The sequence below is a fragment of the Anthonomus grandis genome, chromosome 17 (genome assembly GCF_022605725.1).
Source record: "Anthonomus grandis grandis chromosome 17, icAntGran1.3, whole genome shotgun sequence".
Lineage (NCBI taxonomy): Eukaryota > Metazoa > Arthropoda > Insecta > Coleoptera > Curculionidae > Anthonomus > Anthonomus grandis.
The window spans coordinates 8,015,476-8,042,049 of record NC_065562.1 but is presented as its reverse complement, the minus strand read 5'-3'; the positions used below and the strand labels follow the sequence as shown (position 1 = coordinate 8,042,049).

The 26,574-nt window shown below is 34.0% G+C and overlaps 1 protein-coding gene across 1 annotated transcript in view; it reads right to left on the bottom strand.

Annotated features, from left to right (window-relative positions):
* Positions 1-26,574, bottom strand: part of LOC126746611 (rho GTPase-activating protein 100F) — a 358,577-nt gene that overhangs the window by 151,581 nt on the left and 180,422 nt on the right. Inside the window, 1 exon segment of the mRNA XM_050454928.1 lies at positions 26,273-26,389. Coding sequence (XP_050310885.1) covers positions 26,273-26,389 — 117 coding nt within the window.

Sequence of the window (26,574 nt, the reverse complement as noted above, 5' to 3'; positions counted from 1 at the left end):
GCAGATCTAAAGTAAGATTTTTTTTTTATTTTTTTTATTTAGTTTACTTATTTTTATAACTAAACAAAGTTTCAAAAACAAAAAAATCAGCAAAAGAAAAAAAAAAACACTAAAACATCTAGGGGAAAATAGAAATATGAAATAGAATTCCTAGAATTGGTGGTTCTAACGTTGAACGCCGCATCGTTGATTGAAGAGGCGCGAAGATACGCATATTTACGGGCAAAAACGTGACCCAAAAAGCGCGCGGCGGGTAGATGGCGCCACGCTCAAACGCGCGCGGAAATCTTTTTGCCGTTTGTGTCTCATTATTGTTTAGCGGAGCTCGCCAGCATCGTCTAAGGGAGTTTTTGCATGTTTGGCGTATTATTTTGTATTATTATTGTTTTGAATTATGTCAAATTCAAGCAAAATTAATGAGTGTGCTTATCGGGGATGTACTAATACTAGGAAGAGAAAAAACAATTCTCTTAATTTTTTGAAAATTCTTTTGGTTTTTTCAAATGGGAAACTGAAAAATACCAGCAAACGAGAAAAAAACAAACTTCTAAGAAGCCGCATAGCAAAATACGTATCGTATCTAATCAATGATTAAAAATTAAATCTTGCCTCTTCAGTCAATGTTTAAACAAATAAAATCAAAAATATTGATGAAGATTGTTTAAATAATCTTTATATGTAAATACTTTTACTACCATTTATTTATGATTATTTCGTTATGTAAAATTTTCTGCTAAAAACATATACGAGCCCCGTCTTATTTCAGTTGGCCCGCTTAGTAAAAAATGAATTTATTATTCTTTTATCGAATCTTTATTCCACAATATTACAATACCAAAAAGTATCTCATATAAACATTATGTGTTATCTCTAAAATTAGATTTCGGTTGATTGATAAATTTTTGAATCATATTTTAAATAGTAGAAATAAATTTCTTGTTTCTATTTTTTATTTTATTTTAACTCTTTAGGCATATACAAGGGTTCTATTCATTAGGTTCGAAATCCACTAGCAAGAAATTTGGGATAGTTTTAATCAGGGGTAGTATCAGAACTTAATAAACCCCATGCCTCAAAGAATTGCGACTGTTTTAAAAAATAAATATATGTTCAATATAAATGAGTTTACTTTCCCATTTTGTTGTGTTTATAGAGTAAGTAAATCTTATTATTTGTTTAAAACTATATAACACTATAAAATTTGTCTTTTTTTTTGGGGGTTTAAACAGAAATTATTAAGAATTTTCAATTGGGCCAACTGAAGTGGGACGGGGCTCGTATAATATGAACAATGTAATTACATGGCGATTATTCATAATGCCCAATGCCCGGGCAATTTAAGAAATATGATGCTATTTATCAAACCAGAATATTAACCCAAAAATAATTCAATTTTACCATTTTCTTTGGTTGGATATATAGGGTTGGATTGTTTTTGGGTTATGTATGCTGCTTATGTATTTTTGAAATCAATTATTTTCTTGGGTATTGGTAATTGTTAAAACATAAAATTTATCTTGCTTTAACATATAATTTTAATAACGTTTCGGTCTTCATTTTCTTGACCTTTATCAAATCTACAATAGACATTTTTAGATTTAAAAAAAATACATTTAAAAGTTTTCAGCTAAAAACTTACCCTATAAAACATAAAAGTCAATCTACAGGTGAGTAACATATACAGGGTGTTCCGTTGATCATGTTACAAACTTCTATGGCAGATAGAAAACGTCAAAAGAAAAACAAAAGTTCATATAAACATGGGTCCGGAAAAGCTTCCTCAGGGAGCTAGAGCTCTTTGAAAATAACCTTTAAAAACTAGTTTTTTTATAGCTCTGGAACTACTTTAGCTATCGCAACCAATTTTGGGAGGTAAATTATTGTTAGTACGTTTATTCTTTTGAACCTACTAAATAAAAAAAATATTTACCAGGGGCTTCAGAATCAGGAGAGTATTTGGTAAATTTGGGCCCATTTCTTTAAGACTTTAATTTCTGCCCCAACATGGCTTGGACATTAGATAATGATGTTCCTATACTTTTTACATAAAAAAGGTGCTCTTAGTAAAAGTCGGTAAATATCACCGTTTTGTGGAAATTGACTAAAACCAAACTAAGATGCTGTATCTTGAATTAATTATTTTAATAATAATAATAATGCTAATTCATTGCCACTGTCAGTATTTTTTAAATTTGTCACTGTCAGTATTTTTTACATGATATTAATTCCCTTTTTATTACGGTTAAGTAATGGATTACACTTTTGCTGAATACGCCGATATGCTTTTAATTTATGGGGAAGTTCGATGTAATGGTAGAGCTGCTTCTGGACTATATGAAGAGTGGTTTCCCGAAAGGCAAATCTCAGCTCACACACTTTTTGAAAGGGTCAATCAACGGCTCAGGGAGACTGGCTCTGTTAAAATAAAACGCCAAGATAATGGCGCGCAAAGGAACATCCGAATCCCGGATTTTAAGGAAGAAGTGCTTCAGCGATTTGAAGATAACCCATCAGTAAATACTCGAGCAGTTGCTGATGCGATGCATGTAAATCATGTTAGGGTATGGAACGTTGTTAATGAACAGCTTCTTCGGCCCTACCACCTGCAAAAGGTGGAATCATTAGGACCCAATGATTTTAGGCCCCGCGTGAATTTTTGCCAGTGGTTTCTTGACCGGTGTACAGAAGAACCTCAATTTCCAAAATATGTCCTTTTTACTGACAAGGCTTTATTTACAAAAGAAGGCATTTTTAATTCTAAGAATAATCATGTGTGAAGTGAGGAAAACCATTGGTGGATGATGAATATCCATGGTATTCATTTTAGCAAATATCAACATAAGTTTTCGGTCATTTGTGGGCCGGCATTGTTGGAGAACGCTAAATTGGTCCAATTATGTTGCCTCCTCGTTTAACGGGAAATATTTATTTAATTTTTTTAAGAAATGTACTGCCAGAACTATTAGATGATCTGCCCCTAAATATACGACAGAACTTATGGCTACAACTCGATGGAGCGCCAGCTCATTTTCCACTTATTGTCCGCGAGTTTATAAATGAAAATTTTGGAAGGCGCTGGATTGGCCGCGGAGGCCCTGTCACCTGGCCAGCGCGCTCACCAGATTTGACACCGTTAGATTTTTTTTTTGGGGGCATATGAAAAGTCTCGTATATGAAACTCCAGTCGAGTCAGAAGAAGACCTGGTGGCCAGAATTTCCGCAGCTGCTGAAGTAATCCAAACCACGCCTGATATTTTTAACCACGTCAACCTTAATATGGGGCGTAGATACAATAAATGTATCGATCGTGGTGGCCGGCATTTTGAGCAATTAATATTTTAAGTTTATTTTTGTAATACCAATTTTTAATAAAATTTGTTTAGGTTTCTAAAATTGTTAATTTGTTGGTTTTTTAGTACACTTTAAATCATTCCAACATTTTATGCCTCAAGGTAATTAAAGTGACAGTTAATTAATTTGAGTACCAATTTAATAAAGTGGCTACCTTAACTATTTTTAAACATTTATTTTATATTTACGCCAGGTTTTTTTTTTAATTGTTTATTAATAATAATAGATAATTCATTTTTGTATCTCATAACTTGCTTTTCGTCAATTTTCACAAAAACGAAAAAGAGCACCTTTTTTATGTAAAAAGCATAGGAACATCATAATCTAATACCCAAACGGGCAGAAATTAAAGTCTTAAAGAAATGGGCCCAAATTTACCAAAAACTCCCCTGATTCTGAAGCCCCTGGTAAATATTTTTTTTATTTAGTAGGTTCAAAAGAATAAACGTACTAACAATAATTTACCTCTCAAAATTGGTTGCGGTAGCTGAAGTAGTTCCAGAGCTATTAAAAAAAAGCTAGTTTTTAAAGGTTATTTTCAAAGAGCTCTAGCTCCCTGAGGAAGCTTTTCCAGACCCATGTTTATATGAACTTTTGTTTTTCTTTTGACGTTTTCTATCTGCCATAGAAGTTTGTAACATGATGAACGGAACACCCTGTATATGTTTTTAAGGTTAATTTTTTTTCAAGGTATTTTTTTTTAATTTATAAGCCGTAGGCCCAAAAGCTTAAAACACTTTACCATATGTATATTTTTGCACCTTGTATAAAAAATAACAGCCTCTGGTTCTGCCAAAATGTAGGCAAACTCTATAATATACTGTACTTTTAAAAATAAGCAAAAGTATATTACTTATATTACTTATTAGATTTTATACTTAAAAATTAGAAAAAAAACAATATATGAAACTAAACCTTTCAATATTTTCTCCCAAATTTATACTATGGAATATGCGAATATGTCCTCAAACAGAAATAGGGCAACGCGAAAACTCCCATTTCTCTGCGATATTATGTCTGGTAATTTTTAATACCAACGCTGCCAAGCGAGTTTCATCATTCCTACGTATGGGGGCGCCACCTCTTGGCTTCTAAATTGCTAGATAAAGCAAAGAACGGCTGGCTGCCGCGGTCACGAAATTTTATACAGTATTTGCGCATCTTTTCCCTTTTCAATCAACGGCCGCATGTTGACAAAGCTCGACTTTGACCGAACGATATCAAGAGGTACGCGGAATACCGATTTAACGACGTCTTGACATTCGATATGGAAATCAACCCTAGAATTTCATATGTTGAAAGCGACAGTACACAGAATTTGCGCACTGAACATTTTTAGTATTGCCAACAAAAAAATATTAAATAACAGTAATGACGTTGACGACGCTGACGTTTGACTTGTGAGTACAGCAGATTGTCTAGTTTTTGGCGATTTGTAAACGACGCTTGGGTATATCGTCTGCAACAGGCGATATAGCTGCCTCCTTATTTAATACGTGGATAATGTATCACCATCCTCATTTAAACGTATTTGGTTCACTGTTTCTCAAAACCGAATTATTGTGAGTTGTCTGTCTATGTTTATGATAGAATAATATATAGAATTGTTTATTTTTACTATAAAAACCCTTGCTAATTACAAACCCTCATAAAATCATCTATATTTTGATTTTTATAGATGGTTGTACCCTAGTATTAATGTGGAAACACTGTACATAGAAGGAAAGTAAGAGGCCTAATAGTAAAAATATAAAAAAATAAAAGTGTTTTTAACTGAACTTGTTAAGCAAATAGAAGCAAACATTTAGATCATCATTTTCATGGTATTAGGATTTATAAGATTCAAGTTTAAGTTTAGATTTATAAGATTTGAGATTATCAGAATAATAAACCAAATATTTTAAAGTACATGCATCTATCCCAAGTTAAATGAAACTTGAATGAATTTTTAAAGAAGTACAAGAAAAATAAATGGCGGCTCCCTAGTAGTGATCATTTACTTTTCATTTTATTGGCAGTCCAGGTATATTTATTAAGTTCGTTCCCCCAGACCACAAATGTACACCGCCGGTTCTTGTCTACCCACTCATTTGAGAAGTTTAAAGTAGAATCTTTGGCAGTTATAGCAGCCCATCTACTCTGCATTGGTATTCTAAAAAATATCTAAGAATTAAACCTCAATAAAGTTCCCTGATCATATACAAACCATTGCTCTGATGGAGATTTTTAGAATAACTGACATATAAATGGTATATACTGAAATCAGGAAGCGCTTCGAAACACAAATATCTCTTCGAGAACACTGAAGAAATACCAAGGCTCTTTAATATAATAATATGAATTTAAAACGGATACGAAATCTTAGGGTAAGGTGGATATGACCCATGACTTACTCTGAAAAACACAACATACTCTGGTTAAAACAAGCGCAGACCAACGTAATTATTCTTCCCAAGAGACCAAGTCATATGAGTTATGAGGATAAAAAAAACTGATAAACGTTGTAGCCAAGGAGCAGAATAAAACGCAAAATAAGAGAGAGCAATTGATATGTGCTATATTGAAAAAAGTTTGAGGCATATAGGTAAAAGCATGGATAGAAGACATTGGACCTGGGAAAATTCACATCGTTATAGATGATCGTTATTAGGAGGCAGGCACCTTAAACATTGGCAAAGTAGATTACAAATGTGAATAGTCGTCAAGATCGCCTTGTTGACCAGCTTTAAATAACACAACGCTTAAAAAAGCTGGGCTGGCCGTAGATCTTATACTCTTGAAGAAAAACCTAATTGGGATTATTTCTCCTACTATAAAAACGTAAACAATATTAATATTATTTGATTCTGAGATGAATATTTAAATTTTTAATAAAACACTATAAGAAAGTAGCAATAAATAAGTAGAGCTAATATATTTTTTTGCAGTATAAGCATACCTTGTTAACTTGACATAATAAAGCCAAGAATTCAAGGCAATAAAAAAGCGGTCTCGTGATTATAAGTTTCTGTCCGTGGCCCAAGAACTCCATCCATCAAAAAGTTTGGTAAATAGGAGTTATTATGCCGCCCGACACGTTTCAACTTTGAGGTCAATTAGCTGAAAATATCGGATCGCTGAAATATTTATCAGTGCGCTTGGTATTGACTAGTTTCGCTTTCCAAAATTGCTTTTGTAAAGTGGCCTGACTCGAGACGGTCAATTAGATATTCTGACGGTGATAAGTAAGAAAATTGTCTCTTGAAAAGCATCCAGTAGAGTTTTTTTAACACGTTTATGTTTGTTTTAATAGAAATTTGCATACATTTATATAGGCAAGATGAAAATTCCATCTGTTTGACATATTCAGCCAATTTGTTACTGATATTTTATGCAATATGTGGTCTCCCTTTTTAAAGCCAAAGCATACAACAAGAGTTTTGCATTTTCTGAATTCTTTGTTGTTCTAATAACCGCAAACAAGGCGTATATATAAAATCGCAGTAAGCATAATGACTAAGAACAAGAGACTCACAGAGTAGCTTATTTAATTTAAAATTAAGTGAGTGTCTCTGAATAAAAATTAATTTTAGGGTCAAAAATTTTATTCAACTGTTTGACATGTTCGCTAAAACGAAGATCTTCGTCCATATATAAACCTAGATTTCTCGCGGAAGCTACGAAAGGAAGTATGACACCTCCTAGGTTAATATAACATTATTTTTGACAATCATTTTATTTTTTTTACTTGCAAAACATAGAAGCTTGGATTTATTGAAGTTAACTTGTAGATTATGTTCATTAGACAGAGACCTAATGGTTTCTAAGTCGTGATTAACACGCTGTGTTGCATCAGCAAAGTTGATGGCATCAAAGTTATATACCAGATGCGTATCGTCAGCAAAGGCGGTAGCTGTACAGAAATTAGTAGAACAAAGAATATCAGCGGTGTATATTCTTCGTATACAGATCGTGTTATCACGAGCTACGTATTACCCAAAATAATGGCAACACCGCTTGGTTGAGGCTTGCAGGCGGCGGAATTTTTCGTTTTTATTTTTTGAACCGGGAGTCAGCAGACCTCACTTTGCTGTATTACTGCACGTTGCATTAATAATTTTTGAATGTTATTATCGTGTTTTTTTCACTATGACTATGTTTATACCCCTTCCAAAAGAGTTCAACTAATTAAATGGTTTTATGGAGGCAATTCGGCAGTACAATGTAGAGATTTGTTTTCAGTGACATTTGAGAATAGACCGATTCCCTGTGCAAAAATATGGAAAAAATATGGGTACAAATGTTTTAAGTATTCAAAAACTCAGGAAATATTTCCTTTTAGTGGCGAAGAATGGAATTTTGTGAAACCATGATGGAAAAGGCAAATGAAAACGAATATTTTTTTAAAAATATTTTGTTTTCTGATGAATCTTCTTTTCCATTACATGGCAAACACAATCCTTCCATTGTTCGTTATTGGTCTCAGGAAAACGAGCACAGAAGTTGTCAGTTTCGTACCCAATATCCTCAGAAATTGAATATTTGGGCAGGTATTTTGGGCGATAATGTTATAGGGCCATTTTTTATTGATGGCACTTTAAACGCCCAAAATTACCTTGAGTTGCTGCAAAACCAAGTTCTTCCTGCCATTCAAATCCTACCTGATGTAGACCTGGGATCGGTTTATTTTCAGCAAGATGGCTGTCCTGCTCATAACGCGTCTAGGGTAAAAGAATTTTTAACAAATACTTTTCCTAACCGCCTTATTAGTGGGACTGGCGATATTAAATGGCCTCCTAGATCTCCAGATTTGTCTCCAAATGACTTTTATCTGTGGGGTTACCTAAAGCAGACCATTTACAAGCATGAATTAAGTCGGCCAACAAATTTAGAGGAGTTGCGAAATAAAATTGTCGAAGGTGCCAATTCCATTTTACCTGATAGGTTAAGTTTTTGTTTAGAGAAAGAGGGCGGTTTATTTGAGCCTTTTATTTAAAAAATTATATGTTGTTAAGTTTGTTTATCACAAATAAAACTCTATATTTCTGATTTTTTATTATATTTTTATCAGAGTTGATATTTTATTTTTTATTAGAATAACGCTTTAATTTTCATTATACAAAACACAGCATATTAAACGTTTTAAGATTACAATTCCATGCGGGTTTTACACAGTGTCATGTCTGTAAAACCCGCATTAGAATAAATATTTTAAAAATGCCTGGATTTTCGCGTAATATCTTGGGACATTTGATATCAAAAAACTATTGACACTTTCTCATTGACCCTTTTGAATTAGTACATGATGGCGCTTTTAAATTTTATATCCGACGTTTCGTTTTCGAGAAACCACCATCAACTTTTATATGGCGACTTTTTATACACCCTGTATCTGATTTTTGAATTGATTTTTTATTACAAATTCAACGATGTATCACATGTCACATTTTTTTTGTTAGTTAAAAGGAAAAATACAATTTTTCTTTTTTTTAAACATATTATTAAGTAGGCTTTGGAAACAAATGCTTTGACACTTTGACGTAAATACCTTTTACCCTGTCACATATTTTTTATTAAATATTAATTGCAGTTGTTGTTACCGTGATTGTCGATGTGTTGTTTGTTGAGTAATTATTGTTATTATTATTTACTGTTGTCGTTATTATTGCTAAAATTGTGTTATTATCTTCAAATATGCCTGGTGGTCATTATAGTCATGAAGAGAAGTTTGACATGCTGTCGTGCCACATTTTGTGCTACAAAAATACTGTAAATACAGCAGCAATGTATCTTAATAAATTTCCAGATAGAAAGCAACCATGTAAATCCATTTTCTTAGAGTTGGCTCGAAATTTAAAAGAATATGGTTTGCTTAAAAAGCCTGTTTTATCTCGAAAAAAGGAATCTCTTTAAGAAACTTAAAATAATGTTTTACAAGCAGTTATTGAAAACCCCGAGATATCAACCAGGCAAATTGAAAAAAATGTAGGAGTGGCCAAATCTACAGCTCAGTTTATTTTACGTAAAAACAGATATCACCCCTACAAATTTAGAATTTGCCAAGGACTTAAACCTGGGGATTTTGAACGACGTCGGCATTTTTGTGAGTGGTATACACGTGCCTGTGAAGAGGATTTTAATTTTCCATCAAAAATAATATGGTCCGACGAAAGTATGGTTACTAATAATGGTAACTTTAACCGCCGCAATAGTCATTACTGGGTCCAACAAAATCCGCGTGTTAAGAAAATATCTAGACATCAACAACGTTTTGGGTTTAATATGTGGTGTGGAATTTTAGGAACCAAAATACTAGGTCGATTTATTTACCCTTATTCATTAACAGCAGAATGATATCTTAATTTATTGCAAAATGATTTAGAAGACTGCTTAGATGATTTACCTCTGGCACAAGTCAATAGCTGTTGGTTTCAACAAGACGGGGCTCCTGCACATAATTCTGGGCAAGTTCGACAGTACCTTTCGCAGCGTTTTCCTGAAAAGTGGATTGGAACCTCCAGTGAAGTGTCTTGGCCAGCGCGATCCCCGGACTTGACCCCTTTGGACTTCTTCCTTCGGGGATTTATTAAAAACCGAGTCTATCAACATTCTTTTGAAACTGAGCAGGAGTTACGAGAATGTGTGACGGCCGCTTTTCAAAGTATTACGCCAGAGATATTGCGTGATGTTTTAACTGCTACTGTAAGAAGTTCATACTTATGTCCAGAAAATAACGGAAACCTGTTTGAACACCTGTTTTAAATTAAATTTATAAAATGCGTTAATTTATTTGCTTTTTTCATTATTTTTAAAATGTATTCATTATTTGTTGCATATCGTTGGAAAAATCATAAAACATTTGTCTATTACTGGTTACATTTTTTTATTTATAAGTAGTACAATGTACAATGCAAATCAATGCTTCATTTAGCTTCATCACTCTCTAAATAGATATTAAGAAAAATGTGACAGACTCGGTAACAGGTATTTACATACGTCAAACCATTTGTTTCCAAAGCTTACTTAAAAAATATGCTAAAAAAATAGAAAATTTGCATTTTTCCTTTCAACCAACAAAAAAAATGTGACATGTGATACATCATTGAATTTGTAATAAAAAATGGAATCAGATACAGGATATACAGGATGTACTTTCTTTTCGCGCCATATAAAAAAATAAAGTTGATGATGGTTTCTCGAAAACGAAACGTCGGATATAAAATTTAAAAGCGCCATTACGTACTACATCAAAAGTGTCAATAAGAAAGTGTCAATAGTTTTTTGATATCTTATAAAATAAAGCCAAGAAAAAATAAAATCGATATTGGTAAATTTCCGTTTTTTCCAAATATCTCAGCAGGCCATGGAAATTTTAAAAGTTTCTCAACGGCATGTAATTACGCTTCAAAGTGCACAACTTTTTCCTAATTTAACCGAAGCTGTATCTCCAACAGGTACCGAGATCCCCATGCTTAGGATCCTTATCTTGGACACCCTGTATATAAAGCAAAGAAGATAAAATAGAGCCTTGAGGAACACCGAAATGAATACTTAGGGAGAAAAAGTTCCATTGTATGTTACTTTCTGAAATCTATTATTAAGAAAAGATGAGATAATATTTAAAGAAGCATCTGAGCACCCATAATAATGCAGTTTGGAACACAAGAGTCATGGTCTAATGATCCAGGGTATTAAAAGCCTTAGAATAATCTAATAATATTAAGAGACTAGCCAGGCCTTTATCGTTACTCCAAAATATTATCAGTTACAGAGACAAGCGCTGTTGCTGTATTTGACCCTTTTAAAAAGGCACGTTGGTTTTCAGGTATTATGTGACTCTCGATTACAAAACTATATAATTGGTTGTATAAATTTTTTTCATAAATTTTAGATAGTACTGGCAAGATGCTAATTATACGCAGATCGGATAAGGTAGTTGGACTAGAAATTTTAGCTAGAGGTCTACTAATAGCGGTCTTCCAAGAAAAAGGAAAATATTGCCTTTCGATACAACAATTAATTATGTGTAATATATAAATGTCAACTAAAGGGCTGCATAGTTTTAATATAGAACCAGAAATATCATCGGTTCCTCGCGAATTGGTTTTTAGTGCATAAATAGCATTATGAATTTCCTCAATAGTAGCAAGTGAAAAATTTTAAAAAAATTCGATTAATTTGTTACTGTTATAAAAGTCGATTCTTTCTTTTCCTTAAGTAGAAATATTTTGTAAGAACAATCCCAAAAAATTGCTAATGAAATCAGGGTTAGATAAATGTGATGGTAAATTATAATTTTTGTTGGTCTTAGCATTCATATTAGAGTCTTCCACATTTTGGCTGGATTGTATTGCGAACATAGGTATTCAATATACTGTTTTTTTGATTCTCTGACCACCCTAACTGTTTCTGCCTAATTGCGGCACTGCTTATATCTTATACGATCATCGTGGGAGCGACTTTGTTTAAATTTGCGCAACGCTGCATTGCGTCGTTTTTGTGCCGCGACTATCTCATTATTCAGCCAGGGGGCTGGGTTTGTGGTTGATCATGAATGGTTTTTTTTTGAAAAAAACAACTTTATTATACAGGACGACTTTTTAATGTACAAAGGTTGATACAAGAAAGAGAAGTGTTTTCGAAATTAGTTTAAGGCATATTTATAACATTAAAATGGCGTTGGCTACATAAGCATAAAAGTTACTAGCTAAGGTCTGGTTAACATGCTTGGTAAGGGCACTGGTCACGTAACTGGCTGGTTTTTTTGAAACTCGAATATTTCTTAGTGGAGCATGAATATCGAAAATGTTTAAAAAAGTTTTATTAAATATTTCAATTTATTTGTCAATATTATTAGTTTGAAGAATTTTAAACCAGTTGGCTGAATGCAAGTAATGCTGGAAGGCTTCATAGGTAACATTTTTATAACATCTATATGTGATAAATTTTGCTGGAGGTTTAGGAGATTTTAATTTATATTCGACAAAAACTCATGGTCAGACAAATTATCTGTTGATTATGTTCCACAAGAAACGACAGAATCAGGTTCGCTCACAAAAACTGGGTCAATAAGGGTGCTGGTATGTTTAGTTATTCTTGTTGGATCATTCAATATTTGGGTTAAAGAATATGATTCAAAGCATTCATTTAAAGGGTTAATAAGGTTAAAGAAGTTTATGTTTTAGGCACCCATGATAATGACCTGATCAAAGCTAGGACAGATATAAGATAAAATGGGGTCAAAATCGGTAATTAGACTGTTTATATTAATATTCAGAGCTTTATAAAAAGTACCTACAGCTAATGAAGATCTACCTATTGTTAAATGCAGAAATAGATGTTCAAATAATAAAAGTGGAGGGTGTTTTAGTTTGTGTAGATCCTACGTTAAGTGCCCGAAAATTAGATACGGTGTGTTAGTCGACGTAGTATCCAACGAATTCTAAAGACCAATAGTTTTCATCCGTATAAAATTCACCTTGGACAAGAACTTATTGAAGACGATTTTGATCGGCGATAACAATTTTGTGAAGATATGAGTGAACGAATTATAAACGATGAGAAAAAAACGAATGAAATCTTTTTCCTTAGTTGGCGTAGTAAATCGTCATAACGGCCGATATTCGTCTGATTCTAATCTCAGAATTTATCATGAGGTACACATACAACAGCCACAAGAATTAACTGTTTAGGCTGGTATTTTTGGTGATGATTTAGTTGGTCCCTTTTTCTCACCTGGAAATTTAGTGAAATGTATTTGGAATGACTGGAAAAAGTCATAAATGCTACCATAATTGAAAATAACAATGATCGGCGGTACATTGCAAATAGGTTGATGATCTCCCACTACATTACGCATTACGCATATTAAATTAAATGTGTTCGACAATACTTAGAGCAGACGTTTCCAGATCGATGAATAGGTAGAAGAGGTGCAATTTAATGGCCTCCAAGATCGCCAGATTTATCACCTTTGGATTTCAAAAGCAAAATGTGCGGCAAAGTTTTGAGCAAAATCTTTATTATTGCATGGAGAGTCATGGTAGTCATTTCAAACATTTACTTGCCTGAGGGGTAGGTCAGTTCATTATTCATCTTCAAACTACTTTCCTGCCAAATGTATTGATCTCCACTAATGATGATGTATAAGATTTCTTTCAGCTTTAAATCAAGAAATGTGTTAGCCCTTTTAAGGAAACTACAATTGTACTTTAATGTTAGTGTTAGTGCTAGTTAGTTTTTGTTGAATTTTATGACCATTTGGGTATTTTGAATGTTTTTAAAATTTATTGGCACACTGGCATTCCGTTAGGCGAACTAAAGGTCGCCTTTCTCTTTTCGGTAACTTAGATAGTGAGTTAAGTAGTAGACAGAGAGACTTCAGCGAGGCAAAAGCATTGCTCTCTAGTCTTTCGATTCCGTTTTTCATTCTTTGTAACGCGTAGTTTAAGTTTATTTGAAATACATTTTTTTTGTCTGGTTTATTGGGAGTGTTCTGATTTATTCTGCTTGAACCCTAATATTTAACAGGTTATGGGCCCAGCACGCTTCCACTGCGCCAACCAGTTAAAGTTGTTTTTTCATTAAAACGGTCGCGACCGCGCGTGTTTGAAGTTTTCGTAATTTTCGGGTGTTTTAAGCTAACTTTTCACTTATCATGGCTGACAAGGAAATTTTAGAACTCACAAAACTTGACGGCTCAAATTACTCCATGTGGAAGTTTGGAATAACGTTCCTTTTACAAGCAAAGGAGCTTACAGGTTTTGTGAATGGCACCGAAACAGAACCCAACCAAGCAACGATGATGAGTGGAAAATATGGATGAAAAAGTCGTCGCAAGCTGCGGTGATTTTACTAAGCTCAGTGGAGAAGAATTTGCACCCCAATTTAATTAATTGCAATAAGCCCCAGCAAATTTGGGAAAAATTGCAGATTTTTTATGGTGACACAAGCATAGATGCGAAACAAAGTGCATGGGAGCATTTTTACGTATTTCGCATGAACGAAGGTGAGTCAGTTGCTATTCAGATAGAAAAGCTAGAAAGCATTTGCAAGAAGCTTGAAGATGCAGGCGAAAAACCTTCTGATACAGCAATTATATCTAAGATATTAAGCACGCCCGAGGCCGAAAAGAAAAAGGCAAACTTAATTGCTCATCTTATTAAAGAGGATAAGCGGTTTTTTGAAAATGAAGTGAACGTTTCAGCACTTGCACTTCAAGTACAAAAAGCGTCCATAAATGGACAACGTAGTCAGCATGAGAAAAACAGCAGACAAAACATCCAAGATTTAAAGAAAAGAACCAAATGTGCTTCTTGTAAAGAAAAAGGTCATTGGGTGCGAGAGTGTGCCAAAAAGAAAAGAGTACACGACAACAGGGACGGGCCCACAGCATCAGCTTTTATGTGCGACGTCGTGGCTCTTAATTCACACACCACAGATGAAGACAGTGATGTGTGGATTGCTGACTCAGGTGCTAGCATGCACATGACGTACCGAAGGGACTACTTCACGAAGCTTGAGGATGTTACTAGTGAGCATTTCGTCAAAGTAGCAGATGACGAAATATTAGCAGCTACTGGTAAAGGGACAATTGTCATTCAAGAGCTGCTATTCGACCGAGTTCAGACACGGAAGCTTCAGAATGTCTTGCTTGTACCAGGGTTAAAACGCAACCTCTTTTCAATCGGAGTGATAAGCAACAAGAACTATTCTTTCCACGCGTTCAAGGAAAAATGTGAAGTTCGGGATAGTGCCGGAAAAGTAACTGCTTTAGGTGTGCGATACAAGACATTGTAACATATGCATTTTACAGTAAAAATGCCGGCTACGTGTGATCCCGCTCAAGCATATAGTGCTGTTACTTCATTGAACCAAGCGAAGCTCTGGCATGAGCGTATGGTACACGTAAATATGCGTGCGGTGAAAAATACGTGCAAGGAGCTCAACGTGTGTGACATCAAAACTGATGAAACCGATATTTTCTGTGAAGCCTGTGTCGTCGGTAAGCAGTCTCGTAAGTCCCATCCCATTATTAAAAGAAAACCGAGTAATTACGGACCTGGTGAAAAAGTGCACACGGACGTTTGTGGACCGGTAAATGTCGATTCGCCACGCGGATCTAGGTACTTTTTGATATTTAAAGACGAGTGCACCAGTTTTCGTAAAGTATATTTTTTGCGACACAAATCTGAAGTGTTCAGCAAATTCTGCGAATTTGAAGCTTTTGTGTCCACGCAACTCGGGAAAAATATAAAAGTGTTGCGAAGTGATAATGGGACAAAATATAGGTCAAACGAATTTAAGAATTACCTAACTAGCAAAGGTATTGTGCATGAACTGTCTTCACCCTATATTCATGAACAAAACGGTCGGGCCGAGCGTGAAATTAGGACAATAATTGTAGAAAGTGCCAGGTCAATTCTTTTGGGAAAGCAGGTCCCTAGTAATCTTTGGCCGGAAGCAATTAACACCGCGTATTATATTTTAAAAAGAATAGTTTTAAATTCGGCTGAAAAGGAAACCCCTTTCCAGAAATGGTTCGGTCGTAAACCCCAAATAAATTATCTTCGAGTATTTGGGTCCGAGGCATTCGTAAACATCCCGAAAGAGAAGCGCCATAAAATGGACCCTAAAAGCAAAAAGGTAATTTTTATTGGTTGTGATGGTGTCTCCACTAATTACCGATTATGGGTCAGTGCAACAAGCAACGTCTACATAAGCAGCGATGTAGATTTTAATGAAAATAAGGCACTTTATTATCAAGGCGATCGTAAAACTAGCAGTTTTGTTTCTAACCTAGATTTTAGCTTGGAGGACGAGCCAGAGGAAGCCATTGTGAATGTCCAAGAGCTGCCGCAACCACAGCCACAGCAACAGCTAGCGCACGATAATCACGAAGAGCGGAGACTCCGTGATAGAACAACTCTGAAAGCCCCCTGATCGTTTTGGGATACCAGTTGCTTATTACGCCGAGAATGTGCCCATTACGTACAATGAAGGCATAACAAGTAATCAAGCTAATTTATGGCAACTGGAAGAAAGCAAAACCTGGAGCATGTGTTCGTTTATCCTCAAACGGAAAATTGGATGTAAATGGGTCTATGCAATAAAAACCGAACCCGCAGGTACGGCTAAAAGATACAAAGCACGACTTATTGCGAAAGGCTACTCGCAACGCGAGGGAATCGACTACGCTGACACCTATGCTCCGGTAGTTAGGTACGAGTCGATTAGGTTACTTTTAGCAATGGCAGCCGTGAGGGACTACGAGTTGATGAAGTTCGATGTAAAAAAACCTTTTTTATATGGCGAACTTCAGGAGGAGATCTACCTACAGCAGCCGCCTGGTCTCATAGACGAAGCCAACTCTGACGCTGTGTACAAATTGCATCGCAGTTTATATGGTTTGAAGCAGTCGCCTCGATGCTGGAACGAGAAGTTCGTGAGTTTTTTGAATAAGTTTAATTTTCAAAACATCGAAAGTGACAAGTGCGTTTTCTTAGGCCATGTAAGTAATCACACTGTATATTTAGCTTTGTACGTAGATGATGGATTATTAGTTTGCGAAAGTATGAATGCGATTGATCCAGTTTTGGCCTATTTAAAAAATAATTTTAAAATAACGGTAGATGAGGCAAATGACTTTGTAGGGCTAGAGATTGCGCGACCGAAATAAGCGTTTATTAAAGATAGGTCAATCAAGCTATGTTAATAAGTTATTAGATAGGTTTAACATGGGAGATGCAAAGGTATCGCATATACCAGTAGAACCAGGTAATTACCTTAAGAAAGGACAAGGCAGTGGTAGGTCGAAAGTCAATATACCTTATCGGGAATCAGTAGGGTCATTATTATTTACAGCTAGGGTTACTCGCCCAGACATAGAATTCGCTGTAAATTATGCAAGCATGTTTCTAGATTCTTATGAGCAAGTGCACTGGATATATGTTAAGAAAATTTTGCGTTACTTAAAGGGTACATTAAGCTTGGGTATAGTTTTTGGAAATAGTGGGAGTTTGACTCTGCAAGGTTTTACTGATGCTGACTTTGCAGGCTGCATAGAAACGCGAAGATCAACAAGTGGCTTTGTTTTTATTTTTAATGGCGCTCCTATATCTTGATCAAGTCAGAGACAAAATGCTGTTTTACTTTCCACTGCTGAGTCTGAGTATATAGCGCTCTCTCATTGTGCAAAAGAAGCTGTTTGGTTGCATTGTTTTTTAAATGAGCTTAAAATTACAATCAAAATAGTAAAATTGTTTGTTGACAACCAGGCAGCTATTAGGTTAGGTTCTAATTCCGAATATCATAAGCGATCGAAGCATATTGATCGTGATCTAATTAATAATAAGCAGATAGAGTTAGAATATATAGAGACCAAAGAACAGTTAGCCGATATTTTTACAAAAGCTATAGCTAAGCAGCAGTTCTGTAATTTACGGTGTAAATTGAATTTGTTGTAATTGATAACATTCAAATTAAGTGGGAGTGTTGAATTTTATGACCATTTGGGTATTTTGAATGTTTTTAAAATTTATTGGCACTTTACTTATCCTTAAGCTTATTAGATTCTAAGAACGGAAAAGACCTTTATTTTTGTTTGTTTTGTTAAGTGTTTCCATATGCGAGACCATCTGGCATTCCGTTAGGCGAACTAAGGGTCGCCTTTCTCTTTTCGGTAACTTAGATAGTGAGTTAAGTAGTAGACAGAGAGACTTCAGCGAGGCAATAGCATTGCTCTTTAGTCTTTCGATTCCGTTTTTCATTCTTTGTAACGCGTAGTTTAAGTTTATTTGAAATACATTTTTTTGTCTGGTTTATTGGAAGTGTTCTGATTTATTCTGCTTGAACCCTAATATTTAACAAATACATGGAATTATAGGTCTACATGTATTAACTCCCATCAATGAAAGATCTGTAAAAAAATTGCTTTTGGAAAATGGTTTTGGGAAGCAAATTAAATAATTAATCTAGAATTGTTTGTTTTAAATTAAATGATGACAATAAATTAACCAAGCGTGTACTTTTAGCTGATTTTTTCCAAACAGCGATCAATTTTGCTAATATAATAGAGTTACCACTAGAATTATATTATATTAATTAAATATTTTCTGATGTCAATCTACTGTTTTAGCTACTATTGAGGCCAAGCCAGTAAAAACAAACCTTTTATGTATTTATAGTTACGCGGGACAAAAAATAGTAACAAGCAGTATTAAATATCCTATTTTTATCGAGCAACATAATAAATTGCCTTCAGGTCATGAATAATGAATAGGGCGATATCCGATCTACAAACGTTTGGGCTTTTACTAAACAAAACTAACGCAAATTCATAAATCAAGTTTATAAAAGTGAATTTAGTTAAACTTTGCCAAACGAAACATAATCTATATTATAACTGGTCACGATATAATACGTCCATTATTGTACTTATAAAAAAAGTTCAGAAGTGACGAGATGATTAATATAAAAACAAATAAAAGGACGTAGGTTATTACACCGTTAGGATATAATATGGGCTCATATTTCTTATTGTACGCCCCTTAAAAATAACCCGAGGCCGAAAGTTTTATTTTCTCAACAATGAATCACCTAAATTTTGTCTTTTAATTTTATTGAAAGATTAATGATTTTGACGCGTTCTGCCATAAATATCCACCATTTTTTAGGGCAACGACGACTATGTTAATATCAAACTCGTTAGGTCAGTTTAAAAAAGCATGGAATTCTTTACCCTAATCTGCATAACATATAGATGTATAGTTTATAAAAGAACTAACAAAATATTTCTTTATATCGAAAAGAAACATCTAAATAACTAACTTTAAACTAAATATATAATTCCTTTTAAACCTCAATTTGTATTCATGACTATTGCTAATTCGGCTGCAGCCCAATACTGTGATGCTCATTGGTTCTGGAAAGCTAACTCCAAAATTAAATTAGTCTTTCCTATAGAGTCATATCTGCAACTCTGAGGCGTATAAGGACTTATTATGTTATTGCAAAGCAATTTCGACTTCTCTGACCATAGATGAAATCATATTGCCCTTTATTAGTAGAAATATAAATGAGAATAGAGGATGAAGAGAAAACATTGGCTCTTTGAGCTTTAATATTAAATTTAGCGTAATAAAGGTGGTAATATACCAATAAAGGGTATTAAAAGCTATGTGCTATAAGGATAGTTAGTTTGTTCGAGTAGAGTTTGTTTAATTAAAACAGAGCTATTTTCTCGAAAATATAATTTTGACTAGATAATGATAAGAATACAAACAATTAGTATATTAAGTTTTCTGTATATATAGTAATAGAATGACGGGGAGGTTAATTTTATAATACACATTTGGTAATTACTACGATTCCCTAAATAAATAATTCTGAAATATGATTTTGGCTAAATTTTAATAAAAATTGCTAATTTTTTTCCCGTAATTAGTAATTAAATACTAATTACGGGAAAACTAACTAACTAAACTACGGTGAGGTTAATTGAATGAATATTAGCTTTTTATCTTTATTCTTCTGGATAAATATCGGATAAAAAATTTTATATAATAATATCTTTAGCAAAATTCAACCCTATACTTTGCATCGTATTTGCAATGTCAGCAATGGATAAATATTTATACCAATTAACGACATAAAAAATTTCATGCATTTTCATCTTCGTTACATTCAATGTTAACAATCACAAAGTTCGTAACTACAATGTTAACAACTTCTGGATATAAATACAGATTTTGAATTCAACGAAGGCATCAGTTAAGAAACCAGTTAATTAGGTCCACCGACACTAAGCTAACCTAGTAGGGACTTAGTAGCGGTAAAAATAAGCAAGAGCTATGCAGCTTATAGTCATTGATTCTACAATATTGTAGGGAGCAAGATCCTGCACAAAAGGTCTTCTTTTAGGTCGTCACTCTTCCCCAGAAATATTAACCTATGGCTAAGTTATTACCAGCTGGACTGGGACTCTTGTGCAAAAAGGGCATATCGAAGTATCGAAGTATATTTTAGATGAGCGTTACTTCGGCTAGTACGCTAGTAAGCTCCAAAATTGAGTATGTACAAAATATACTATGGCCGGGAATATTAGCCAGAGTCGCGCGGTCAAAAATAGGAAATGCAATTATTTTATACGTTTTATTATTGTTATTTTACATTTATCTTCAAATAAACGAATATAAGTAAAATATTAACTTGTATTGCGTTCTATTATTTATAAACGTCATTTTTTACTAGATATTATATCTTATACGACGTGTTACAAATACCTAGCTCACTATTGGGATCTCGGTAAATATAAGAGATATGAAGATGGTTAAACTTAGTTCAAAGTTTCGCATTTTTGAGCCTAAAAATGTGCCATTTGGAAATTTGCATAAAAAATATTAAAATTTATATTTCTTGTTGGGGCGCTATTGAACCACCCCTTTTGTACGTAGAAATAATGTTTCGAAGAATCAACCATTTCTTAAGATGCGTGCCATAATATAGTTAGATTTCGTCAAAGTTTACTGAATAAAATACAGATGCACATTAGAGTATTTTATTCAGTAAACTTTGATTTCGTTATATTTCTCGCGGCACCGTAACTTGGTCAGTGTCAGGCAGTAACTGCCATTCTCCTTATTATATTATTCTATGGTGACTGCCGCGGCGACGGACGTCGTTTCTGTTTGTCCCGCTTCTTTCGACGCACATGCGTGAGCGACCCAATAAAGACAGAAAAGAGCGCCAAATTTAAATATTTGAAAAAGGAATCTAATAATATATAGGTCAATGCAACATTTTTAAATTATTATAACAGATACCGCAAGATTGACAGAAACTCAATCAAAATGGCTAAGTGGACCTACTTTCAAAGGAGTATAAATAATTTCAGAGCAAAAGAGTCTTGGAAGATTTTAATTGAGCTAAGGGACAAAAATAATGTCTTGGTTATTCCAAGTACCTTCCAATTCCAATGTCCTCAATTCCTTCTACTGTGATATTGCTATTAACCTTGCAGCCAATCTCTTACAAAAAATAGATCCCAGGAGCTATCTCAGCAATGTGGTAGTAGCCGAATCTTCCTTTTTTGCCTCCACAAGTGAAGAAGAGCTTAAACAGTTAATGGTTAACATTAAGAATAAGAGTTCATTAGGTTGGGATGGACTTTCTCTTAAAATATTTCCTGCTTTACCTCTTGTTGCTTTGCAAGTCTTGGCCGAGTCAATTAACTTTTCATTTATGTCTGGAGTTTTCCCAGCAGAGTGCTTAAAAAGAGCAATGATTGTTCCTCTTTACAAGGGTGGCGATCGCGACTGTCCTTCTAACTTTAGACCTATAGCGTTATTGCCTACTTTAGCCAAGATAGTAGAACGGCTTGTTAAGGTGAGGATGGTTTCATTTTTAAATAGGTTTGGCCTATTGAGTCTTTAGCAGTTTGGCTTTCGTGAGTCTGTGAGCACAAATGATGCTATCTTTAGCTTTCTAGAGCACCTGTACAACCGACTGAATGTTGGTGAAATTGCAGCAGCGGTATTCTGTGACTTGTCAAAGGCATTTGACTGCGTGAGTCACAGAGTGCTGTTGATGAAACTGGAGCTCTATGGTTTCAGAGGAATTGCCCTTGAGTGGTTTCGTTCCTACTTATCAAATCGTGTCTAGGCTGTCAGATTTAATGGTGGTATCTCTAAGGAACTTAATATAAATGTGGGTGTTCCGCAAGGATCAGTACTTGGTCCTTTACTTTTTCTCATTTATGTGAACGATCTGCCACAACCGCAGGTAACTGGCAAATTTACATTGTTTGCCGATGATACCACCATCCTCTGGCACGACTCTGATGTTTCTCAAATGAAGGCCCAATATACGTGCAGATTTGTTAAAAATAAAAGACTGGTGTGATGCAAATTTTTTGACATTTAATGTTTCCAAAACAAATATCCTTAATTTTAAATGTAATGCAAATGATATATATTTAAATAATGAATCCATCACTATGCCACCGTTCAGTAAGTTTTTGGATCTTTTCATAGACAAGTTCCTTAAATTTAAAGACCATATTGTAAATGTATGTAGAAAACTCTCATCAGGCTGCTACGCCCTAACGGTTATTGCCACCAGTCTTAATTTCTCCATCGCCAGATCTGCATACTTCGCGATTATCGAGTCGCACCTTCGATATGGAATTTGCTTTTGAGGTTCATGTTCAAATTCACTTTTTAGTTCAGTGTTTGTACTCCAGAAAAGGGCCATTAGATATCTATGTCGGACCAAGCCTCCTGACTCATGTCGCCCGCTTTTTGTAAGTCATAATATTTTAACCCTGTGTTGTATTTTTATTTTGGAAACAGTTTGCTTAGTTTTTAGAAAATATAAACAGGAACTCCACTTAAGAAACCACTACAATACGCGACAAAATTATTTGTTGAGGCTACCCATTCCTCATTTTGAACTTGTCCGTAACTCTCATATATGGAGGTAGAAAGCTGTTTAATAAACTTCCACTAGAAATAAGACAACTTAAGACTGAAAAAAGCCTACGTACAAGGAGGAAAATATTTCTTGCTAGTAAAGCGTACTATAGTTTGGGTGAATGTTTTAATGATTAGCATTTAAGTATTTTTCAAAGTTCTATATAATTTTATTTTATTTTAAATTAGTTTCTCGTTTTTATTCCTTTAATGTACAGTCTATTGGCTTTGTCTACAACTTCTATGTTTATATTGACAATAAAGCATTTTTGAGTTTGTGTTTGAGTTTGAGAAAGTGGTGTACAGACAAATGTTTTCTTTTGTTGATAGCGCCAGTTTGCTACCTTCCACTCAGTCAGGTTTTAGCACGACAAGCACTTTAATGAATTTAAGTGATTCAATAATTTCAGCCATGGATAAAAAGCTAGCTACTATACTAGTCTTACTCGACTATTCAAAAGCGTTCGATTGTGATCATAATCTTATCTGTGCTAAATTAAAAGTATTTTGGAGTTTCGGATAGAGTGGTTTGCTTTTTTAAATCATATTTATGTTTTAGGTAGCAAGTTGTACGTACACAGGTGGGAATATGGCAATGGGCACTGTAAAATCTGAAATCTGTCCATTTTGGGACCTCTGTTATTCCTATTATACACCTTTGATATGAATAAAACAACTAGATACTCCCAAATAGAGTCCGATTATGCCGATGACACATAAGTGTCATACACCTTTAATCCTAAACATTATAACGATGCAGAAACCGAAATAAACAGTGACTTATTCAACATTTGTCAGTATAGTAGAACGCACGAACTGAGGTTAAATACTGATAAAACCAAGGTCTTGCTCTTTACATGAAACCCCAACTCAGAGTTTCTCAGGGGATACATTCATCCTGAGATGGAGGATCAGCAGCTTGTCTACTGGAACACAGCTAAAAATTTGGGAATTGTATATGACACAAGGCTTAGGTTTGAGGATCATATTTCAACACTGAGTAAAAGGACATATGTAAGTTTAAAAGTTTTATACGCAAACAAACATATTTTGAACTTTAAAGTGCGTAAACAATCATGTGAAATATATATTTTTTCAAAATTGACTTACGGTTTAACTCTCTTTTACCGATGTCTCACTCAGGTTGAAAAAGTGAGGCTTCAAAGGATGCAAAATAACTGCTGTCGATTTATTTATGGACTCAAGAAATTTGACCACATTTCCACAGATTTACAGAATACCAGATGCGAAAGATCGCGGATATAAGCTCCCGATATTCGATGCCCTTGAAAAGGATGGTTTGGACTGGCCGCACCAATGCATTTTTAAGTTTTTTTTTGTAGGGATAGATGTTCTGCACTATAATTTCGCTGGGATATTATAATGCATTTATAATGTCAAAATAGAAATAGGCTTAAATAAAACAGAATGTGAGAGTTCTTGAGTACATTTTTATGTCATTAACAGATTTAAGGATCTGTTTTTGAAGGTGGTAGACAATGGTACAGTGAAAACATACGCAAACATATATAATACACAACTAACTGAGTTTACACTTGATAACGGTTGGAGATACTTACCAACCGAAACGTCGTGTTACATTAAATAAATAAGACAATGCAAGTCCGACAAGATGTTTTCAGATTTAAGGATCTTATTTAATAAAACATTAAAGATGAAACAAAATTTTTAATTTTCTTTTAGTTTTATCTGATTTTTTGGCAGATGATAAATCTCTGATGGCGAATTTTAAAGTATAAAATATTTTAAGTCGTATAAATAATTTTATTAAATACTGGAAAGGAAAGTTATCACATGGGTGAAAAAATTTTTGCTTTTCATTATCTCGAAATATTTTTGTGAAATTCCTTCTTTATTGCAATTTGTTTGAAATAATTAAACAAAAACATTTTCCAATTTATATATTAGGCATATAAATTGTTCATTTGGCGACTTCAGGCCCCTTTTAATGTTTTCGATAACACTGTCACTGTCATTATGGTACTGTTTAAGTCTAGTAAATAAGTTGCTGTCTAAAACATTAGCACCACTGGAAAATTTTAAACAAATATCACATTTATGAATTTTTAGAGTTTTATTAATTAAGTACCCACAGACGTAAATAAATGCATTTTGCGTTGGCAAGTTTTCCTTTTTGTAATCATAATCTTGCAGGGTAATTGATTTAATTTTTTGCTCTGGAATAATTTTTTTTTTGCAAAGTCGCACGTTTAGTATTATTCAAATGCTCTAAGAGAATTCCTAAGTCGTCAGTATAATTCATGTGATTTGAATGCAAAAAAGTTTGACAAAAAAGTTTTCTGAAAGCCCTTTCAAATTCTATTGGAGTTGGATTTATGGAATTGCCTTGTTGTTGTCTAGTACTGCCAAAGTACTAGTACAGCCTTTATTGTTATCATATAACAAGTACGAAATTTAGACACTTATACCCCCCCATTTCAACAAAAATAATACTAAAAAAATATTTAAAAAAAATACAAATATATTATTTCAATTTAATTATTGATCATAAACACGCGTACTACGCAAAGAAAATTAGAAGCACGCGGCGCGGAGGCTTGCAGCAAATTAAACCCTTTGCCACCGTACTAGGCGGGTGATGGATTTCCATCATCATCCAGGAGGCGTGTTTCAAGTCTGGCGCTCGCACGCGTATTTTCGATCAGTTTTGCATCTGTATTCTGTAAATCTGTGACATTTCATCAAAGCTAGAACAGTTGAATTGGCTGAATGTCGAGAATTTGTTTAAGTATTTTCTTTTACTGTTTATTTATAAAATTCTAGATACAAACTTGCTTTTATATTTAAGATCTAAATTAATATTTAGGGATGAGACCCATCAGCGCTCTTTGAGAGTTAGAAACAAGTTAATTATGCCACAACATACTACTGCATTATTTCAGAGAAGTTTTTCGTTTATGTGTTATTATATAATAATTTTCATATTTCTATTTCTATCTCAATTTTCCGAAAAAATATAAAGAATGTGTTGTTGCTTCATCAAAATGTGTAGTTAGTTTTTTTTCGGTTGGACTAAGATTACAGTTTTACATTGCATATAATAAAATTCATTGTTCAACTTTTAGTGGATTGTAGTAATAATTATATGTATTATAGGAGGACGTATTAGTATTTATTTATTTTTTTCTTATAGACTTACAGTGTTATTATTCTTAATAAAGACATTATTCATTTATTTATTTAATAATTTGACAGTTGCGCCTGTCTGTTGAGTGACCCGTTTCTTTAAGTAAATAAAAGAACAGCAACTTGTATTTAAAGATATAAAAATGTTTAGTTATAGCATTTACAAAAAGCTCTGTGAAATACTTCTTGTATTATTTAGAATAAAGAACTTTTACTTATAATCCTGCAATATTGCCTTTAAAAGAACCAATAAACAAATAAACAAATATCCTAAAATAGGTTTAAAATCATAAAATATTACGTACCTTTCTAAAATCCCCCTGTATGACCATAGGGGGTGGATGGGTGGGGCGATTGTTAGGGGTAACTGGAGGGGCACGCAGTGGCGATGCCGTGAGATCCAGAGCCTCGCGTCCATTATCCTGAAAAATAGATTTTTATCTTTAGAATGGAGGTAAATTTTCATTAATACGAAACGTGATTTGAGATAACGATATTTTCAAAGAATACAATTTCAATTTTGTAAAAAGCAGAATTCAGGAAATTTCACATTTTATCGTGTATAGTGTGTATTTTTTTTATATAACCTCTAAAGTATTCCATGAAA